At 45.1% G+C, this 22,986-nt stretch overlaps 1 protein-coding gene across 1 annotated transcript; it reads left to right on the forward strand.

The window, feature by feature from the left end:
- The first annotated feature begins 350 nt into the window (after positions 1-350).
- On the forward strand, positions 351-22,016 carry LOC122751133 (zinc finger protein 420-like). The gene is made up of 5 exons (XM_043998072.1): positions 351-435; positions 6,680-6,762; positions 7,342-7,468; positions 8,580-8,783; positions 11,022-22,016. The coding sequence occupies exons 2-5, from the start codon at positions 6,685-6,687 to the stop codon at positions 13,517-13,519; spliced, it is 2,907 nt and encodes a 968-aa protein (XP_043854007.1). The 5' UTR covers positions 351-435; positions 6,680-6,684; the 3' UTR covers positions 13,520-22,016.
- Positions 22,017-22,986: the final 970 nt, after the last annotated feature.

The raw sequence follows: 22,986 nt of genomic DNA on the forward strand, positions 1-22,986 counted from the left end.
CAATTTGGAACTATGCCCAAAGGGCATAGTTTGAACCAGCAATACCACTGCACTCCTTTTACAACCAAGATAAATACATTCTTCTATTGACTTGCCTATCTTTTGCATTTCTTTTTTAAAAAAGGTTCTAGTTCTATCATTGTATTGCAAAGGTTTCAAGATTTGTGAGGTACAAAAAGCACACACACACTTCTAGAGTTACAAGAACTTTATTCATTATAGGATAGTGAGTTAGACAAGGGCAATAAGTTTCAGAGGCATAGAAATAGAGAAACAAAGACACAAGAACAATCCCAATCACAACTACAATAATAAAAGACATACATCAGCAAATCAGGGAAGCACCAGCATCTGGATTTCTAGCTGGGGAATCCCGGCTCACAGCTTCCAGAGTCCTGACTGGGAAAGGTCCCAAGCAGAGTGTCCTTACCACAGGTGAGATTCCAAAGACCATTTTTCCAGTGAAGACTTAAATAGAGGGTTTTAAAAAATAGTTGAATAGAATTTTATTTTCCAAAATATATGTAAAAAACCCCCAAAAACAAATTTTGACATCAATTTTTTAAAACTTTATGTTCCAACTTCTCTTCTTCCTTCCCTTCCCATCCCCCACCCACAAGAACTCAAGCAATTCAAAATAAGTTATACATGAGTAATCATGGAAAACTTTCCCATGTTAGCTAGGTTGTGAGAGAAAACAGTAACAGTTAAAAAAGCAAAACTTTGGGGCAGCTAGGTGGCGCAGTGGATAGAGCACCGACCCTGGATTCAGGAGGACCTGAGTTCAAATCCAGCCACAGACACTTAACACTTACTAGCTGTGTGACCCTGGGCAAGTCACTTAACCCCAATTGCCTCACACACACACACACGCAAAAAGCAAAACTTCATATTAAGGGAGTTGTCAAAACAAATTTTTAAAAATGTGTTTCCATCTGTTTTCAGATACCATCAGTTCTTTCTCTGTAGATAGATTGCAATTTTCATAAGTCCTTCAGGGTTATATTGGATCATTGCCTTGCTGAAAATAACCACATGCTTGCCAGCAAATCATCTTACACTATTGCTGTTATTTTGTATACAGTACATTTCACTCTGCTTCAGTTCATGTGGGTCTTTCCAGGTTTTTCTGATAGTATCCTGTTCATCATAACCTGTATATAGTACCTTAAACTTGACAAAGAATTTTCTTCATAATAGCCCAGCAAAGTAGGTACCATACATTTTGCCATTATAATCAATCATCATAACTATTTCTCTCCTTCCTATTCCCTCCCATGATATTTACTCTATTTTCTATCTTCTTTTAACCTATTCTTCCTCAAAAGTTTTATTTCTGACTGTCCTCTCCCCTGCTCTGCAATCCCTTCTTTCACCCTTCCCTCCTTATCCTCTTCCTCTCCTACTTTCCTGTAGGGTTAAATAGATTACTTATCCCACTTGGGTGTGAATGTTATTCCTTCCTTGAGCCCACTCTGATGAAATTAAGGTATTTGAGCTAATTCAATGTTCTAAATTTTTCTTCCTCCCTCCCTCCTCACCCCTCCCTATGAAATCAAGCAATTCAATATGTCATACTTGTGTAGTAATGCAGAACATCTTCACCTTCCTCAAAAGTGTTTTGCTTTTTATTGCTCTCTCTGCCAATCTGCCCTTCCCTCCTTCCCCTCTTCTCTCCACCCACCCTTATCTCCCTCCCCTCCCTCAGGGCAAAAATATATTACTATACCTACTTGAGTATATATGTTAGTCCCTTTTTTAGCCAATTCTGATGATATTAAGGTCCACTCACTCCCCCTTTCCTCACTCCCCTTTTTTCTTGATTCTTTCATGAGAACGACCTCTCCCCGGACCATCTCTCCCCTCCCCCCTCCCCCAAGTCTATTCCTCCTACACCTCAACCCTATTTTAAAGATGTCATCATGGGTTAGTTAGGTGGCACAGTGGACAAAGCACCAAGCCTGGACCCAGGAGGCCCTAAGCCCAAATCTGGTCCCAGACGTAAGACACCCCACTCTGTTTGCCTCACAAAGAACAAAACATAAATGCTTTACAGATATCATCCCCTCATATTCAGTTCAGACCTGTGTCTTCTGTGAATTCCTTACTGAGAAAATTCTTATAAGTTTGAAGTATTATCTTCCCATGTAGGAATGTAAACAGTTTGATCTTTTAATATCCCTCATGAAGTCTTTCCTGTTTACCTTTTTATGCTTCTCTAGGGTCTTGTATTTGAAAGTCAAATTTTCTATTCAGTTCAGGTCTTTTCATCACAAATGCCTGAAAGTCCTCTTTTTCATTGAAGTCCCATTTTTTCCTCTGGATGCTTACGATCAGTTTTGCTGGGTACATAATTCTTGGCTGTAGTCCCAGTTCCTTTGCCCTCTGGAATATCATATTCCATGCCCTCCGGTCCTTTAATGTAGATGCTGCTAGATCTTGTTTTAGCTTTATATAGAGTTTTAAACAAAGAAGACATTAAGTCAACTGCTTGTTTGACCAGCAGAAATGTTTACTTCCTTCCTAAAGGGCTGGTCAAGCCCGTGAGATAGGAAGAACATTCTGCTTTGACCAGAATAAGTTTATCTGTTTCTGAACTTCTGCAGAAGTTCTGTTTTGTTCCAAGGAAGCAGGCTAGGCTTTTGAAGAAGAAAACAAACCTATCAATCATCCTGATTGATTCCAAAAACTAAAAGGGTCCCAGCAAGTCTATATTCTCATGAACAGGGAAGATCTTTCTGATTTCATAATTAGCCCTTCAATCATCCAGCTGGAATCTATTGATATAAATGATGTGAGTTGTGGAACTAAATTAATCTCTTGTCAAATTGCTAAATAATTTCCCCAGGTTCATTTGTTGAGTGATGAATCCTTGTGCCACACTTTCTTTGTTGTAGGTTTACTAAACTAAACATTTGTATCTTTTTGGTTGGATTTCTTATCTATTTTTTAAGGTATATCTTCTTATGCCCCCTTGACTCTTTGTTTTGAGAGGTGGAGTTGAATACTCCTTGATCCTTGTTGCCTCTTTAGATCTTGTCCTGTTATTCATCAGTTACCTCTTCTCCTTTAAGATTTGCTCTATCCCAATTTTTTGCCCAATCTAAATCCTTGTGGTTATTATCTATCAACCCCCCAGGGCATTCTCCTTCATTTCTCAATGAATTTAGCATCTGGTTCACAACTATCTCCAGCCCAACTCTGGGATGTTCTTCTACTATCCTGACTGGGTCCAAGATAGATTTATTACCTAATCTCAACTGAACCCTCACTGCCACAAGACAATCCTTCTATTCTTCCCCAAGTTATTCTCTGTCCCACTCACCACAATGGCTCTTCTCTCCTGGAGCCTCCCACAGCTTCCCGTACCCTAACCTGCACACTCAAAGCCCTCACCTTGTATGGCTGATAAAATCAGCATCATTCCCCAGCAACAGCCCCATTTCGCATCTGCCTCATCTAACAACTCTTCTTTATTACCTTACAACTCCCTTGACATCAGTCCTCACCATTATCTCCTTTACTCCATCTCTGCTGATGAGGTGGCCTTTCTCTTCATGAAGGCCACTTCCTCCAGGCCCCTCCCACTTCCACCACCACTATCATTCCTTTTCCCCTTTTCCAAGCTGTCTTTACCTCCCAGTTCATTCCCATTCTCCCCCATCCTTAAGAAATCGTCACTAGCTACCACAAATATTTTCCTAAGTGCTGACCTATATCTGTCCTCCCTTTCTCAGCCAAAGTCCTTAAAAAGCTGTCCACACTCAGTACTTTCATTTCCTCTCCTCTCACTCCCTTCTTTTGTTTTTAAAATACATTTTATTGGCATCTTCCCTACATTTCCCAATGTATTCCTCTCCCTCCTAGAGGTCAATCTCTTATAATGAAAAATTGTAAAGGGGATGGCAGGAAGAAGCTCAGTAAAACTCGCCAACATGTCAGAAAAGCTGGATGTTATATGTAGTGTTTCTCACCCATAGTTCCCCACCCCTACCTACAAAGAAGCAGGGGAAGAGTCCTCTTGGGTTTATTCTTTGGGCAAGTCTGGGTTATAGTAGTTGCTCAGTCTTTGCCTTTCCTGGGTTTTGGTTACTCTTTTCCCTTTGCATTGTTGTGCTGTCTGTTTTCTTGGATCTATTTATTTCACTTAGTTTCAGTGCATGTAAGTTTTCTGGGGATTTTCTGTTTTACTCATTATTTAATATTCCATGACATTCATGTCTTGAAGTGGTTCAGCCATTCCCCAGTTGCTGGGTCTCTTTTTATAGCAGTTGATCCAAAGAGTGCTGCGATAAATACAAAAGGCAGTAGACATTTTGGCCACCTTCTTCACATGATTAAAACTGCTTTTCCAGGATTCACAGCCCCACCAAGTGTAGGTCAGTATGCCTGCCTTTCCACAGTTGTCCAGCATAAACATCCCATCTTTTGTCATCTTTGTCAATTTGTCAGCTGTGAAGTGAAGCCTCAGAACTGTTTTTGTTTTCATTCCTCTTTGTAATTTGGAGCATTTTTTCATATAGATGGTAATAGATTGGAATTATTTCAGAACCACTTGTTCATATCCTTTGACCATTTATCTCTTAGAAAATAAATCAGCCATATATTTCTATTAGTTGTTTATATATCTTGGATATCTAACCCTTATCAGAGATGTTTGTTGCAAAAGGGGTTTCTCCCCCCCCCCATTTGCTTACCTTCCTATCTTAGTTGCATTGCTTTTGTTCATGCAAAACCTTTTCCATTTCACATAACTGAAAGTTTTGTTCTTGTTTTTCTAATGCCTGCTAGCCCTTGTTTTGTTAAGAATTCACCCCTTAGTTTTTGGACATGACCAATGTGAGAATTTGTTTTACTTAACTATATACATTTGTAACAAGAGTTTTTCTTTCTTTCTTAAGGGGCAGGGAAGGGAGAAAAGATGGATTTTCATTGATTGAAAAGAATAAAATGTAATTTAAAAAATCCATCTAGCCATAGCTGTGAAAAGTCCCTGATCTGGTTTTCTTCTAATTTTTTTGGTATGAACTTCCATATTCAAGTCAGTTGTCTATTTCGAGTTTATTATAGTATATGGTGTAAGATGTTAGTCTAAATGTGATTTCTTCCAGACTGCTTTACAGGTTTTCCAACAATTCTTGTCAAATAGGGAGCCCTGTCCTCAGTAATTTCCTAGGTAGTACATGGGCATCTCGGATTCCTTATGTCCATATTAGAACTCATTGTCTTTTCCCCCAGTCTTCTCTTCTTGACTTCCATACTCCTCCCCCCCCCTTTTTTTTTGCAGGACAATGATGGTTAAGTGACTTGTCCAGGGTCACACAGCTATTAAGTGTCAAGTGTCTGAGGCTGGATTTGAACTCAGGTCCTCCTGAATCCAGGGCTGGTGCTTTATCCACTGTGCCACCTAGCTGCCCTCCATACTCCTCTTGACACCCCTGTCACACTTCCTGTCTCCCAGGCTCATGATCTCAGCATCAGCCTCAGCCCTGCTCACCTAACTCTTCAATCCCTGGTTTTCTTCAAGCCTCAGTTCAAGCATTGTCTTCTCTAGGAAGCCTCTGTGCTCTGCCCATCTGCTAGTCCCCGGTGCCCCAAGCCTCCTTGTACTCATTTGTGTGTTTTTGGTCTACACACACACACACACATGCACACACATGCACAGACATGGATATGCACACACAAACATATACATATGTGCATATAATTGTGTATACACATACACACAAATACAAGCACACACATGTATGTTTGTGTACATATACATTGCATACATGTATATTTACATGTGTACATGTTGTCTCCCCTCATCAAACTGTAAGCTCATTGATGGTAGGGACTCTTGTTTTTTGTCTTTGTCCTCCCACACATGTGCACAATGCCTGGCATACAGTAGGTGCTCAATAAATGCTTATCACCTTTTATGACCTGATGTATAGTGAAGTGAGCAGAACCAGGAGAATATTGTGCAGAGACAGCAATGCTGTTTGATGAAGAACTATGAATGACTTAGCTATTCTCAGAAATTCAATGATCCAAGACAATCCCAAAGGACTCATGATGAAGTGTACTATCCACCTCCAGAGAAAGAACTGATGTTGATTGAGCACAGACTGAAGCAAGCTATGATTCACTTTCTTTCTTTCATTTTTTTCTTTTATTCAAGTTTTCTTGTACAGAATGACTAATATGGTCATGTTTTACATAATGTATAACACATATCTGATGGCTTACTGCCTCAGAGAGTGGGGAGGGGAGGGAGAGAAGGAGGGATCGAATTTGGAACCCACAACTTGAAATAAAAATGTTTATCATTATTAAGAAATGCTTATCAATATGTTGATTGCTCTTCCTGCCTGGTTCCCCAGTTTCTGATCACTCCTTGGCATTTGTTGCCTCCTCCTCTGCTTCCCACCCCTCCCGTGGGTGCCCCTAAGACTCTCCTAGATTGTCTTTTCTTCTGTATTTTGTCCTATGCATTTATCACCTGTGCCCACAACTTGGGTCAACACTTCTCTGCCAATTATTGCTTTATCTATGTCTCTAACCCTGGGGGATGCGATGCCCTCTGTGTGGGTGCCCTCTGTGTGGGTGGGGTTTGGGTGGGTGGGTGTCTGAAGGAGTTCAGAGACTGGAAACCCCACCATCTTCCTTCAGGGGTTCCTCTCTCACCCTATAGGTCTGATGCCTCATAACTCCACCCGAGGGGGGAGCCTCGAGGAGGCTGGAGCATCCCCCAGAATCCCGAGGGCCAGATCCCAGGTGAGCCTGCCTCCTTCTCACTGATATGTCTGCTTCCTCACGTTCTTGCATGTGGCCGTCATAGGTGGTGATGAGCTGCTGAGTCCCTTTGGGCTGTGGAAACTGGGAGCCATCCTCCCTGCTCCTGGAAGTCAGAGAAGGGTTGAGAGGTCATCTGACCATTCAGCCTTCCAGCTTTACTCTGAAAACCCAAGGCCAAAGGGGGAGAGATTCTGGGATAGGACCAGAACCAGCCATCCTGGTGTAGGGCAAAGGGCGTCAGAGGGCCTGGGTTTGAATCCTGGCTCTGCCGCTCCTCCTTGGGTCACGCTTGTCAGAGCATTCGCTTCCCTGGGAATCCATTTCCTAATTTGCCACAGGAGGGGAGTGACTGGCCTTGATGCCAGCTTCAATCCCTCTGGTCCCAGCTCTCCCAGCCTCCTTGTACTGGGCATTCCCCTCTTCACCTGCCTTAGTCACCCTTTCTTTCCCATGTCCAGGTCAGCTTCACACCCACTCTGTGTCCATTCTGAGCCCCCCCCCCCCCCGGCTATATAAGCATATGGCGACGGCTCAGCGGGAGTGTGTTTGGTGTTTCAGGAAGCAGTGACCTTCAGGGATGTGGCCTTGGACTTCACCTGGGCGGAGTGGGGATGCTTGAGCGCTGCTCAGAGGGAGCTCTACAGAGACGTGATGCTGGAGAACTACAGGAACCTGGTGTCCCTGGGTAAGGATGCCTCCCCCTGGGAAGCAGGGCCCGCTCCTCAGAGGCTTCCATAGCTTGGGGTTCCTCTCCTGTGTGGGTGAAGGACCCACGACATTCCCTAACAAGCTGTAAGACAGTAGAATGATAGCGCTATTGGGGACATTGGAGGTCATTCATTCCAACCCTTTTACCTTACAGTGGAGGAAACTAGCCCTAGGTGGGGAAATGATCTGTCCAAGGTCATCCTGTAGACAGGGGACTTGAACCAGGTCCCTGCAGTCCCAGCCCAGGGCTGCCTTTCTCCTCCCACCCATTTTAGAAATACATCTGGAGGCGGCTAGGTGGCTCAGTGGATAAAGCACCGGCCCTGGATTCAGGAGTACCTGACTTCAAATCCGGCCTCAGACACTTGGCACTTACCAGCTGTGTGACCCTGGGCAAGTCACTTAACCCCCCATTGCCCCGCAAAAAAAAAAAGAAAAAAAAAAAAGAAATACATCTGGCCAGCCTCTTCTTCCTGGGCCTCAGTCCAGTGTTTCCCACTGTTTGCCAGCAGGCAACAAAAGCATGGTCTGTGTCTGGCCCTGGGCTAAGGGCCAGGGATACAAATACAAGCAAAAAGAAAGCCATTCCCCGACCTCAAAGAGTTTCTATTCTACCCATAAGAGGGAGGGCATTTCAGGGGAAGGAAGGGAGGGTGGGGTCAGAGGCACAGACAGGAGCTGAGTGAAGGATGGCTGGCCCAGGCAGTCCCCAGAATGGAAGCCCCTGCTAGGGACTCACCCATGGAAGAAGTGGGGAGGGTCCTTGTAGGGGTGACGAGAAACATTCAGAAGGCAGCTGGGAGGGACAGCGGGCCCATTTCACATTTCTGGAAACCGAGGCCCAGAGAGCTCATGACTTCCCTGGCACTAGAGATGTTGAAGTAGAGACCAGAGGGCCAGCCGGGAGAAATGTCTCACCAAGTCCTGCTTTTGAAGAGAGCTGAGGCCCCTTGCCCACTGTGAGCTGATTGGTTCTTCTCGAGGATCCCACGGCTGGATAGCTCGGGCCTATGCCGGAGCCTTCCTCTGGACATTTGACCCCCTTACTGCTCCTGCACGTCCAGACCCATCTTGTTTTCTCCCCTGAGCAGGGCTTCTTGGTCCCAAGCCAGACCTGATCTCCTGGTTGGAACAAGGGGAAGAGGCTGAGCTCTGGGATACCCTGGGAAGCATTGCAAGAGACCCCTCTCTGTGGGGAGGAGGGCAACCCAGCCGGCAGCCAGGAGCCAGGGGAAGGAGCAGCCTTGCTTATTACTCATGTCCAGCCATCTTTGAAGCTTTGGACAGTGCAGGTGGGTGAATGAGGGTAGGGGTGACCCCATGACAACTCTGGTTGGGGATGCCCTAAGATATGAGTCCCTAACCTGGCCTCTGGGAACTTATTTAAAACAAACAACTTTGGGGAAGGTAGGTGGCACAGTGGATAGAGCACTGGCCCTGGATTCAGGAGGACCTGAGTTCAAATCCAGATTCAGACATTTGACACTTACAAGCTGTATGACCCTGGGCAAGTCACTTAACTCCAATTGCTTCACCAAAAAAAAAAAAATAAAACAAACATCTTTGATAGCTGGCTTTTTTTTTTTTTTTTTGGTGAGGCTATTGGGGTTAAGTGACTTGCCCAGGGTCACACAGCTAGTAAGTGTCAAGTGTCTGAGGCTGGATTTGAACTCAAGTACTCCTGAATCCAGGGCCGGTGCTTTATCCACTGCGCCATCTAGCTGCCCCTTTGTGCCATCTAGCTGCCCCGATAGCTGGCTTTTGATATGCTTGGCTTCCTGTGTTATCCTATATAATTATGCATTTGGCCATGATTCTAAAGAGCCCCCATGCTTCGATGCCCAAGGGGTCCAGAACACAAAAATGGTGAGAAGCTCATTTTGTCTGAAGGGCAGCAGAGTATGGCTGAGAGACCAGGCCTGCATATACACCCACATGTGGTGGTATAGACACTTCAGCGAGACATTTAATTTCTGTGAGTCTCAGTTTCTTTGTCTGTCAGATGCCAGTGTGACTAAATGATCTGACATTCATCAGCCCTTGTCCTTGCTCTGCCTTTGACACAAAGTGTGATGTCAGACAAGCCGTGTTCCTCCCTGAATCTCCGTTTCCTCTTCTGTAAAATATGTGCTTTGAACCAGATGGTCTCTGAAATGTAGGAGCCAAGGGTTAGATTATCTTGTTCTGTACCCCAGGTTCTCAGGTGAAAGTGTATTCCCCTCCTGCCTTCTTCTTCTTCTTCTTCTTCTTCTTCTTCTTCTTCTTCTTCTTCTTCTTCTTCTTCTTCTTCTGGGCAGGGCAATGAGGGTTAAGTGACTTGCCCAGGGTCACACAGCTAGTAAGTGCCAAGTATCTGAGGCTGGATTTGAACTCAGGTCTTCCTGAATCCAGGGTCAGTGTTTTATCCACTGCGCCACCTAGCTGCACCTTGCTCCTTCCTTCTTAAAGCAGGTCTCAACCTCCTGGCTTCCCTTCTCTGCTGGACTAATGTCTCTGTGACCACCCGTCTCTCTGTTGCCACTCCATCTCCCACCCCCTCTCCATTCACTCTCTGGGTGACCAGGACACTTAAAAAAATTTACTATCAAGGCCTTGCTCTTTTTTTTTGGCCTTTCCCCCAGCTTCATCATCATCATCGTCGTCGTCATCACTGTCATCATATAGAAATTTCCTCCTTCCTCATAGAAGGATCCAGAGATAGATAGATGGTAGAGTGCAGAGAACACTGAAGGAACCCAGAACACATGGTCCTTATCTCAGATTTGCTACTAATTCATTTTCTGACTTTAGGGAAATCACATCAAGTCTTGGAGCATCTAGTTCTCCACCTAAAATGAGGCGCCCAGATGACATGCGAGATGACATAAAAGCTCAATGAATCCAGAGAATCAGAGAATTGGAAGCAGCCTCAGGGGACATCTAGCCCAGCTCCCTTTGCCTATCTATAGGTGGTCAATTCAGCCTCCAAGTGGAGGCCTGCTCCCCAAGGGGTCAATTTCACCGTTAGGTAGCTCAGATTGTTAGGAAATGTCTCCTTATGTCATGCCTGAAGATGCTTTTAGCCTAACTCTCACCCATTGTTCCCAATTCTGTCATCTGGATCCCAGGGATCAAATTCCTTCACACCATTGTTGTCTCCCCCCTGAGTTAGTGTGCTCCTGAGCTTACTCAGCCCCCTCATCCTCATATGTCACCAACTCAAGGTCTTTCTTCTACCCTGTTGCTTTCTTCTCTATTCTTTCTCACTCTTTTTGTGTCATTCTTTTTTTTAATTAAATTTTTTTTCTGTGTCATTCTTAAAATGTGATTTCCTCAGCTGAATACACAACTCCAATTGTGGTATGACCCAGGTGGAGTACTGAGGAATTACCACCACCATAGCTTTGGACATTGTGCCTCCCCTTAATGTTTTCTAGGATTGCCTTAACTTTCTTGGCTTCCACTTCTCTCTGGGCTAGGAAGATTTATGATTCTGGGTTTGCCTTTTAGCTCACTCAATTTCAATTATTTTCATTCCTAATTTATTTCAGCTTGGGATTCTAAACTTAAGAATCAGGAGTCACCTCAAAATAAAGAAGTAGGATCACCAGAGACATTAGGAGAAAGATTCCCTGAAGATGTCCTCCAGGGCTTCATATTTGTGAGAGATCCTGCCCAAGAGATCCCATTATGGAAGCATATGGGAAGTGTTCCAAAGGAAACCCCAAGGAAATTCCTCACTCATGAAAGTGATTTCAAGAAATTGACTTTCTTCCACAATAAATCCCACAGTATGAAAATAGGCCATGATTGTATTGATGTTGGGGAAAATTTCAGTCAGAGCCTCTGTGGGCTCAAGAAATCATGGAATGATAAAGAATTTAGGAATCTTACAGCCCTTATTCAACATCAAAGAATAAATAGGCAAGAGAAACCTTCTAATTGTGAGGAATTTGCAAAAGTGATCAGTCAGGATGTACATGTTATTCAACATAAGAGAATTCCTACTGGAGGGAAACTTTATCAAAGTAAAGAGGGTGAGAAGGCCATGGAAAGCTCCCACTCTTCTCAAGACCAGATAATGCATAATGAAGATAAACCTTATAAATGTAATGACTGTGAAAAGCTCTTCACCAGCCACTCATGCCTTATTAATCATGAAAGAATTCATTTTGGAGGCAAACTCTTTAATTATAAGGACTGTAGGAAGGCTGTCAGGCAGAGCTCACCCCTTGTTCAACATCAGAAAATTAGTAGTGAAGAAAAACCTTATAAATGCAAGGAATGTGGGAAGGCTTTCAGGCACAATTCAGTCCTTGTTCAACATCAGAACATTCATTCTGGAGAGAAACCTTATCAGTGTAAGGAATGTGGGACAGCCTTTAGCCAAAAGTCATACCTTACTAAACATCAGAGTATTCATACAGGAGAAAAACCTTATCAATGTAAGGAATGTGGAGCATCCTTCAGGCAAAGGTCATACCTTACTAAACATCAGAGAATCCACACTGGAGAGAAACCATATCCATGTAAGGAATGTGGGGCCGCCTTTAGCCAAAAGTCCTACCTTACTAAACATCAAAAAATTCATACTGGAGAGAGACCTTATCCATGTAAGGAATGTGGAACAGCTTTTAGACAGAAGTCACATCTCAAACAGCATCAGAGAATTCATGCTGGAGAGAAACCTTACCCATGCAAGGAATGTGGGACTGCCTTCAGCCAGAGGTCATACCTCACTAAACACCAGAGAATTCATACTGGAGAGAAGCCTTATTCATGTAATGAATGTGGGATAGCCTTTAGCCAGAGGTCATACCTTACTAAACACCAGAGAATTCACACTGGAGAAAGACCTTATCAGTGTAAGGAATGTGGAGCAGCATTTAGGCAGAGGTCACACCTCATTCATCACCAGAGAATTCACACCGGAGAGAAGCCTTATAAATGTAGGGAATGTGGGAAAGCCTTTAGGCAGAACTCAGTCCTTGTCCAACACCAGAGCATTCATGCTGAAGAGAAACCTTATCAATGTAAGGGATGTGGGAAGGCTTTCAACTGCAAATCACACCTGACTAGACACCAGAAAATCCATACTGGAGAGAAACCTTATGAATGTACTAGATGTGGGAAAGCCTTTAGCCGGAGCCTAACCCTCATTGCACATCAGAACATTCACACAGGAGAGAAGCCTTATAAATGCCAGGAGTGTGGGAAGGCCTTCAGGCACAACTCAGGCCTTACTCAACACCAGGGAGTTCATACTGAAGAGAAATCCTACCAATGTAAGGATTGTGGGACTATCTTCAGCCAGAAGTCATACCTTGCTATACACCAGAGAATTCACACTGGAGAGAAACCTTATCAATGTAAGGAGTGTGGGACAGCATTTAGGCAGAGGTCACATCTCATTCAACACCAGAGAATTCACACTGGAGAGAAACCTTATAAATGCAGGGAATGTGGGAAGGCCTTCAGGCAGAACTCTGTCTTTATTCAACACCGAAAGGTTCATACTGAAGAGAAACCTTATCAGTGCAAAGAATGTGGGAAGTCCTTTAGGCAGAACTCAGTCCTTATTCAACACCAGAGAATTCATACTGAAGAAAAACCTTTTCATTGCAAGGAATGTGGGAAGGTCTTCAGGCAATACTCAGTTCTTGTTCACCACCAGAGAATTCACACTGGAGAAAAACCTTACAAGTGTATCAGATGTGGGAAGGCCTTCATCCGGAGATCAGATCTTATTTCACACCAGCTAATTCACACTGGAGAAAAACCATATAAATGTAGGGAATGTGGGAAAGCCTTCAGGCAGAACTCAGTCCTTATTCAACATCAAAGAATTCACACAGGTGAAAAACCTTATCACTGTAAGGAATGTGGGACAGCATTTAGAAAGAGGTCATACCTCATTCAACATCAGAGAATTCATACTGGAGAGAAACCTTATAAATGTAAGGAATGTGAGAAGGTTTTCAGCAACTGTTCAGCTCTTTATAACCATGAAAAAATTCATAAAGGAGTGAAATCCTATGAATGTAAGTAGCATGAAAGCGCATTCAGATAGATTGCAGCCCTTATTCATCATAAAAAAATTCTTACTGGAGATCCTATGGATGTGAAGTATATGGAAAATCCTTTAGGGCCCAAATCTCCTTTCACATCAGAGAATGCACACTAGAGAAAACTGTGGATGACATGAAGTGTGAAGGCCTTCAGTCAGAGGATTCTTCTTGTGCTAGGGAAAGTCTTCAGTTTCCCAAAGGAGAGGTCTCATTGAGTATTACCCAACCCTAAGAATACAGTGACTGGAAAAAGTCTCTGGTCAGAGGTCTACCCTATTTTACCATCAGTGAATTCATCCTGGAGGGAATTTCTACAAGTATAAAATATGGGGGGAAAATGTGAGTGGTCATGTTGAAACCCTGCTCATCTTCATGACTTCAAAACAGCAAGGAATACTGCAAATAAAGGAAAATAAAAATAATGAAGAAGAAAAAGGGAAGAAACATTCATAGCAAAAACCTGAAATACCAGCAAAGAGACTGAAGAAATGAGTAAATTAAAAAGAGCTCAATGACATGGCCTAAAAGTGATAACTCCAGAAGATTCAATTAATCAGTATTTATTAATTGTTTATGGTGGGCCAGACACAGAACTAGGAACTGGAGATACAAAGATAGGAATGTTTATTTCTGCCATTAAAGTGGTTACATTCAAGCCAGGGGCAGTGCAGGGGGTTGTGAGGGGATGTAAATTCTGTACAAAATAACCACTGGGTGATGGAAGTAGGGCTGGACAGGCAGAGCACCACAACTGGGGAGATCAGGAAAGGCTTCCTGTAGTAGATGGTATCTGATCTGAGTCTTGAATAGAACAGGACTTTTAAGAGACAGAAATGAGGCAGGAGGAGTGCATTCTAGATATAGGGCATGACCAATGCAAAGGTTTGGAGACAGGAAATGGAGAATACATCTCAGCTACATAGTCATCCATGAAGGGAGAATAAAATTACAAGAGCCCCAGGGTGATCAAGCTTATTTTCAAAATTAAGGAGGAAATTAGAACTCTTAAAAAAGACAAACTGATTTGGCTGTTTGGAACAGAAGGTAGAAAATCTTAGGTACTCTGAAAAGAAAGTTCAGGAACAATGATTCAGTCAATCAGTAAGCACTTATTAAATACTATGTGTCAGGTACTTTATGAAGTGTAGTAGATACAAAATACAAAACTGAAACAATCCCTGGTCATGAGGAGTTGACATCCTAATGGAAAAAATAAGTATATGGTGTGTGTGTGTGTGTGTGTGTTTTTAAAGCCAATAAATACAAATATATCTAAAAAGTTAAGTACAAGGCAGTTTGGGAGGAAGAGCAGTTGCTTAGGGAAAGGCTTCATACAGAAGACAGGGCTTGAGCTGGGTCTTAAGGAGGGGAAGGACTCTAGGAGGCAGAGGTGACGAGGGAATGCTTTCTAGACAAGCAGGACAGCTGGTGCAAAGGTAAAATGAGTGGAGACAGTGCAGCATGTGAGGAACAGAGAGGCCATTCTGGCTGGACCTGCAGCATTTAAGAAGAGGAGTAATGTAGAATGAGGCCAGAAAGGGTTTGCATTGTGAACTGTTTAAGAGCCAGACAGAAGAGTATATATTTTATACTAGAGGCAATAGGAAGCCACTGGAGTTGACTCAGTAGGGGAGTTATAAGGCCAGATCTGGGCCTGAGGAAGATGACTTTGATAGCAGTGTGGAGATGGATTGACATGGTGAGAAGCTGAGTCAGGAAAGTAGAATAGGAGGCAAGGGGGTAATGAGGAACTGAATTAAGGCGGTATCTATGAACTTGAGAGATATTGTAAAGGTGGAAATGGCAGGAATTATCTTCTGATTGGATCTGTGGAGTGAGGATAATGCTGAAGTTGAGAAGCTAGGAAGCTGCAGGAAGGGTGTGCCTTCAGCAGAAATAGGGAGGTTTGGAAGAGGGGCAGGTTTGGGAGAACAGATGATGAGCTCAGTTTGGGGCATGTTGAGTTTAAGATGTCTCTGGTCATCCAGTTTGAGATGCCCAATGGACAACTGATGATGCAGGATGCATCCATACACACATGGAGACATATGCATCCTGTGTTTGTGTAGATGGAACTATATCTCCATATGTGTGTACATATGGAAATAGATGTATCTCCATAGATACATATCTGTTGACCATCTGCATAGTGATGATAGTTAAGCCCTCAGAAGCAGATGAAGTTTCTGCAAGAGTATAGAGTGAGAAAATAAGAGAGCCTAGGACAGAGACTTAGGGCATAAATGCCTACAGTTGGGAGGACTGACATGGAAGACAAGCCAGAAAGAGAGGGTGATCCGCAGTGTCACTGCTTCAAGTGCAGAAAGGCAAGGGCTGAAGAGAAGGTGGGAATCACTGGATTGGAGGTGAGTGTCTTCTTATTGGTTCCTATACTTAATTTTTTTCCTTATTGGTTCCTATAATTCCTTTGTCGTCTTCTGCAATTGTTCTTGGCTTTTCTGTGTGTGCATGTATGTGTGTGTACATGCATGTGCTTGTACACGTGTGCGCATGTAGGATGGTGCATGTCCTTTGTTTTTTTTCTGCATGAGGACGTTGTTTTGTTCTCCACGGCAAAAGTTGAGGCCAGTCTCTGTGAACTCCTTTTCCCCCCCATTCCTTGTATCTCAGACCTCTTAATGTAACCTATTACCTTTCCCTTTACTCTGGTCTCTAATGAAGAGTTGACTTTTTTTTTTTTTTTTTGCTGAAGACAAACCCTCCATGTGTGCCCTTGTTCTTACCCCTTGAGCCTTCTCCAGCATCATGCCCCAAATCACACTCTCCTCCCGAATCTTTATTCTCTCCCTGTCTACGGGTTCCTTTCCTACTAAGCAGTAGTAGACAGACACACCCACCTCCCTCCTTAGGAAAACCCCCTGGGCCCTATTAGGCCCTCAAGCTGCCGTCCAAAATGTCTCTTCTCTCCCTTAACCTAGCTTGTATAGCCTCCTCCCTGCACTGCTGCTGCTCTCTCACCCCACAGTCCAAGCTTGCGGGTATCCTTTGGATCAGCCCCTTGTCTCCACCCCCCAGCCATCAGCCTCATTGTCTCCCACCTGCGTGATTATGATCATCTCCTAATTGATCTCCTTGCCTTCAATCTTTCCTAATCCAAGCTGTGTTTTCCTACAACACATGCCTAACCATGTCACTCCTGTACTCAGTAAACCTCAGTGGCTCCCTATTACTGCAGAGATCAGACATTCAGAGCTTGTCATGCCTTTGTCTCGATGTGCCTTTCTGGTTTCATTACACTTTCCTCCCCTTCAAGCACCCCATGGCCCAGCCCAAGAGGCCTTCTCACTGTTCTTTTTTTTTTTTTTGCGGGGCAATGGGGGTTAAATGACTTGCCCAGGGTCACACAGCTAGTAAGTGTCAAGTGTCTGAGGCCGGATTTGAACTCAGGCACTCCTGAATCCAGGGCCAGTGCTTTATCCACCTAGCCACCCCCTCTCACTGTTCTTCATGCACAGACTGTCTCCTATCTCCATGTGTGTGTCTTGGCTCTGCATGTATTGCAGGCTCCCTATGCCTGAAATATGCTCCCTTCTCACAGTCACCTCTTAGAGTCCCTGGTTTCCATCAAGACTTAGCTGAAGTGCCACCTTCTACAGGAAGCCCCCGCCCCCACCTACCCAGTTCTTCTGACCCCTATTGCCTCCTGTATAATTTGTATTTACCTATATATGTCCCATGTTCTGCCTCCTCCCCTTGCTTAGAGGCAGCCAGGTGGCTTAGTATCAGGAAGACCCGAGTTAAAATCCAGCCTTGACCCTTAATAGCCGTGGGACCCTAGGCAAGTCACTTAACTTCCATATGCCTCAGTTTCCTCATGTGTAAGATGGGGATAACAACAGCACCTACCTCCCAGGGGAGGGGGAATTGAGCTTGGCTACACCCACCATCATGTGAAGATGCCTGCAGCATCTCACCCCCAGAGTCCTCACCTCTACAAAGAAAGTGGAGGATGTCTCATTGATTTGTGGCAGCCTCCAGTTTTGATGTTTTTGTCATTCTTTCCACCAGCATTGTTGTCGTCAGGAAAGACACTTGGTACCTATTTTGCTCAGGTGGTTGTAATGGCTGGCCACACCTATGTATGGGAAATCTGTGCTAGCTATGGGGGAACTTAATGGAAGAGGAAGTGAACTGCTTCACCTGCTGGAGGGAGGTTTTTTTTAGGTCTCTTAAGACAAAGCTTCTTAAACTGTGGGTCGTGATCCCACTTGGGGTTGTTTAACTGAATGTGGGGATGGCAAAAATTTGTCAATGGTAAAAAGATTATGTATACCTATTTTATATACCTACATGCCCGGGATTGAGTAGAAATTTCTCAGGTGAAAAGGAGCTGAAAGTAGAAAAAGTTTGAGAGAGATATATAAAATGGGGTCGATGTGGGGCAATAGACCCACTTGGGCAATGGGTTGACCCATTGACACCGTGGCGTAGTTGCAAAGATCACTAAATTTTAACTGGAAGGGACTGGGGAGGAGGCTGAAGGATTCACGGTTTTGTTAGAAACTGGTTACATGGGGGGCAGCTAGGTGGCGCCGTGGATGAAGCACCAGCCCTGGATTCAGGAGGAACTGAGTTCAAATCCGACCTCAGACACTTGACAATTATTAGTTGTGTGACCCTGGGCAAGTCACTTAACCCTCATTGCCTTGCAAAAAAAAGAAAGAAAGAAAAACAAAACAGAAAGAAACTGGTTCCATATCTTTGCTAGCGGTGGCCATCCCCATTGATTGAATCTTGCGTTTGGGGGGCTATTGAGTCATGCTCGGTGTTGCAGATGTGAGCCAGACCCTTGGGAGTGGGGCTGTAAAAGGGAGCAGAGATGAACAAAGGAGCGACCCAAAGCTGGAACCGACCTGGGTCCCTGAGGCAGGGGAGAGGAACATGGACACTAGACAGGTTCGGGGTTGGGGAGGAGAAACATCCCGCCCAGCCCGAGCCCTAGACAAACCTAGGAAAGGAGCTGTCCGTGGTCCCTGCACGAACAGCACAAGTTCCCGGCGTTCCCACTGACTGTGCAGTGACTGGAGCCGTGCCTAGAGCCGTGTCTGGTACTGGGGCTTGGAGGTTTTTAAAATTGCAAATGCTGTTCTGTCCCGGCTTGCTAGAAAACCGAACACCTGGATTCCGTGAGCAAATGGCCCGTTGTCTTTTCTCTAGAGAGCAGGCTGTCAGGCTGTCTCCTTCAGCTGTAGCCAAGTTATTTGGGGATACAAGGAATTCTGTCAGCTTACTTTGAGTTCGGACTGGCTCTTAAAACCCTGTTTACCTGTTGCCCTTCTCGTTGTAGAGGTCATCCTGATTGTTTGTTTTCCCAGTTGCCTATGTGAGTTATCGCTCGCCACTGCCCTCCCTCAAATCCCTGAGCTGAGCGCATCCCCCGTTTTACGAAGTTACAATCGTGTGTCTGCCCCCTTTCTGCCCCCGCAGTCCCCAGGACTGGACCGCACATACAGCCCCAGTCCCACATGTCTGAGGTGGGCCCCTGGAGAGGCGGATCCCTAGAATGAGTGTGGTGAGGCACCCTGGCTGCGTGTCAGAGCAAGCCCACAGCCGTATCCTGAATGAAGCTGCTTTTCAGGCTGTTGTTAAGTAAACGTTTTGTTACGTGCCGGATGGTCTGTGGATGTCTTATTTTGTTCCAGTCCCAAGTGGGAAGCCCTGGACTCGTGATCTTCCTCCCCAAACCCTCCCCTCGGCTGTTGAGGGCACCGCCATCCTCAGTCCCTGGGGCTCCCAACGTCCGAGCCGTCCCTGATTCTTCACTCACACTCACTCTACATGGTCAGTCCCGTCCATTGCCAAATCTTCACAGCATTTCTTGAATATATTCTCTTCTCTCCTCCGGTCCAGATCCTCATGACCTCACATCTGGACTATTGTATAGTGGCTGGTGGGTGTGCCTGTTTCAAGTCTCTCCCTCCTCCAATCCATCCCCCAATCCGGCACCAAAGAGTTTTCCTAAAGCGCAGGTCTGAGCATACCCTATCACCCCCCCCTCCCAAACCTCCAATGGCTCCCTACAGTCAAGCATGAATTCCTCAGCGGGCCTTTGAAACTCTTTAGAGCGGCCCCTCCCCACCTTTCCACCCCCGCTTCCCCAGCTCCGGCTGTTTCTAGAACACACAACCCGCTAGACCCCGCCCTCCTTTGTACAAGGAGTCCCTCGTGCCTGGAACACTCCTTGCTCACCTTTGCCTCTTCATCTTCCCGTCTTTCTTCCAGATTCAGCTCGCATGGGACAATGCGAGCGGCCTTTCCTGGCCCCCATCCCTATTTTTCCATTGCTCACATCTTCCCCTCTCAGGTGACTATACCTATTTCTGATCGATGTCGTCCGTCCCATTAGAATACGTGGTTCTCGAGGACATGGTATTTTTCTGTACACCCCCCAGTTTTTATCCCAGTGCTTAGCACACAGAAAGTGCTTAATAAAGGCTCGTTGATTGGCTGATTAGCTGGGCTTTGAGTGAGACCTGACCCAGAATGGTAGGAGCTCGACTAGTTGGTGTAATGACCCCCATTGGCCACTTGGGGAGCTGCTGCCCCACCCTTATGAAGTGATTTAAGGCTGCAGCCCCCTGCAGTGCCGAGAGAGTTGGTAGTCCTAACAAGATCTGGGCTCAAAGAACCGCAGCGCTCCATTTTCCGGCCTTACTGAGATCTGGCTGCGATACACAGTAACCTGCGATAGACCTTTGAAGTGTCCCTAAGTTCTGTGTTTCTGGGGGATGGTAGAGAAGCTTGCCCCCACATCTCTCACGTAGAGCAATGGCTGATAAATGCAAGGATTGGCAGAGAATTCGATCGATTCCCCTTTTCACGAATGACTTGGGCCCCCAAATTACACCAGCTCACGTGTCCCCTGGGGAAAGGAGAGGGATTTCCCGGAGAATGACAAATTATGGAGAATTCCCGAAGGAGGACTCTCGGATGGCATGAAGAGGCTTGTGGCCAATGGCCTGCAGCTGAAGGAGCAGTGGAGTTCCTACTGCACTGCCACGTGGAGGAGTGAAACCTGAGCATGGCTGCCTGCCATTACTGGGAGTTATTCCTACGGCGCAAGTGCAGGAGGAAGAGCATTGCTTATGGAGCAAATCTCGTTCCACTTCCCTTCCAGGGGGATCCAAACCACTGAGAAGTACTAGAAACGCGGAAGCCCCACCGGGTCTCTCACAAGAAGCTGGGATTCGTTGATTGACTAGAGCCACCTGAAGTTTCTATCTCCTCTAGCGTGAGCTAAAACCCTTAGAATAATACTGGGAGGTCGGAGGCTTGCCTAGGTCCCAAGGGCAGAAGGAGGAGTAGTCACTGGAGCAGAGACCCTTAACCTTTTGTATTCTGAACCCTTGCACAGGCTGGTGAAGCTCATGGACCCCTCTACAGAATAATGCTTTTAAATGCTTAAACATGTAGGATTACAACAGACATCAATTGTGTGGAAGTGCGGGTGTCAATTGTTTCTTTTTTAAACCAAATGAATGGAGCCCATGTTAAGGCTCTACCCTGAGAGACAATGAGCACCTTGATGGCTATGGGCTCCCAAGAGTCCTTTGAATTTTCTCTTTTCTTTGTTTGAGCCAAAATAAAAGCTGTCCTCTTTAGCACCCTGGAGATTTGTGGTGGTTTCCCCAATGTAGAGGGGATGGAATGAGTCATATTTTGAAATTCCCAGAGAATGCATTGGGTAGGGGCATGAGCCAAAAAGTGAAATTTGGACTGGACCCTCAAGGTCAAACTAAATCCATGTAAATCCATTAATTATAGTTTTATTAAACATTTGCCACGTGCCAGGCTCGGGTTGGTAAGGGCTAGAGACACAAAGAAAAATCAGAGTTCTTGGCCTCAGGGAAAAAATGGGCATTTCAAGATAGCCACAGAATGGATGGAGGGTAGCCTTAGGGAGGAAGGCAAGGGCAGCTGGAAGATGGAGGAGGCTGGGAGAAGCCTCTGGCAGAAGTTGGACCTGCAGATGGCTTTGGAAGGAAGATGGGAATTCTAAAAAGTGATCTGGGGGGAGCGGATTCTAGAGGGGAGGGAGAAGCCATGTAGAGGCAGAAGATGGTGTCAAGCCTGAGGATGGGTAAGTCAGCCATTAGGACTGGCTCGAAGAGTTAGTGGGGTCAGACTAGGAAGAGCTAGAAGTGCGAAAGGAGTTCACCTTGGGTCTTAGGGAGGGGTCAGAGTTTATTAAGAGGCAGATCTGCCCTTTAGGAAAACATTTTGTCAGTTGTGTAAAGGATGGATGGATTGGTGCGATGAGAGACCCGAGGCAGAGGGACCAGTTAGAAAACTCAAAGCTTTGAGTTCTGAACAACATGAAAGTCAGCCTTTGGATGGTCAGAGACAGGGAGAGATGGCCAGATTCATTAGATAGGTGCCTATATATGTATATGTGGGGTACAGCTGGGGCTCAGGTGTGTCATGACCCCATACCCAGATGAAAACTCAATACTGAAGAAAACCATTGGTAGCTCCAGGGTGAAAGAGACCTTTATTTAAAGGAGATTTACTGGGGGGGGGCGGGGAAGATGGTAAGTGTGTCTGTGGCAGCAGGTGGGCATTGTGAATTTCTTTGAATTCCCATAAATTCCCTCCTGTTTTCCTCTCATATTTATATATGTAGGTTACATAGGGCAAGGAGCCTTCTAATCAGCCTTATTCATTGGTTGCAGTTTTTGTGAGAAAAATGCTGATTGGTTTAAATGGTGACTATATGTACTCTAAGTGTACCATGTATGGCTCTTCCTTGCATGGATATCCATACTGCATGTCTTGGAATCCACATTCCATCTCTTACATGGATATTTCATTTTTTATGCCCTGGATCCCACACCCCCCCCAAAACAGTGCACTATCTTTACATGCTTTCAGCCAGTCTTCCACAATGTTCCCTAGAGGGTATTTTTGGATGACTTCCTTAATGAATGGTGGGACCATGACCTGTAGTAGGAGTCCACAACAACAGTATAAGAGAAGAATGGGCAATGAGAGGAAGCAAAGTAGTACAAAGGGATTGGGGAATAGAAGTTAGCCAATTTGTAAAGGAATCAGTCTGGCTTGGGGCAGCCAGAGTACATACTTCATGGGTCATTTGCTGCTAAGCTTGGCCCACATTCTGGGATTCATCAGGATTAGAAGTACAACATTCTGTTTTTTTGGTTTTTTTTTGGTTTTTTTTTTTTTAGTGAGGCAATTGGGGTTAAGTGACTTGCCCAGGGTCACACAGCTAGTAAGTGTTAAGTGTCTGAGGCGGGATTTGAACTCAGGTACTCCTGACTCCAGGGCCGGTGCTCTATGCACTGCACCACCTAGCTGCCCCAACATTCTGTTTTAATAAGAGCACAGGTTCCTCCCACAGAAGCTGTTAACATTCCTAGGGCCATCCGGTTCTGCAGAACTACCAACCAGATTTGTGTCACTTCCTCAT

The sequence above is a fragment of the Dromiciops gliroides genome, chromosome 3, assembly GCF_019393635.1.
Source record: "Dromiciops gliroides isolate mDroGli1 chromosome 3, mDroGli1.pri, whole genome shotgun sequence".
Classification (NCBI taxonomy): domain Eukaryota; kingdom Metazoa; phylum Chordata; class Mammalia; order Microbiotheria; family Microbiotheriidae; genus Dromiciops; species Dromiciops gliroides.

Bases quoted from the DNA above. Each gene is read 5' to 3' on its own strand.
- LOC122751133 (XM_043998072.1), top strand. From the start codon at position 6,685: ATGCCTCATAACTCCACCCGAGGGGGGAGCCTCGAGGAGGCTGGAGCA. The intron at 7,469-8,579 runs GTAAGGATGCCT...TTCTCCCCTGAG, and splicing joins CAGGAACCTGGTGTCCCTGG to CAGGGCTTCTTGGTCCCAAG. The intron at 8,784-11,021 runs GTGGGTGAATGA...AATTTATTTCAG, and splicing joins TGAAGCTTTGGACAGTGCAG to CTTGGGATTCTAAACTTAAG.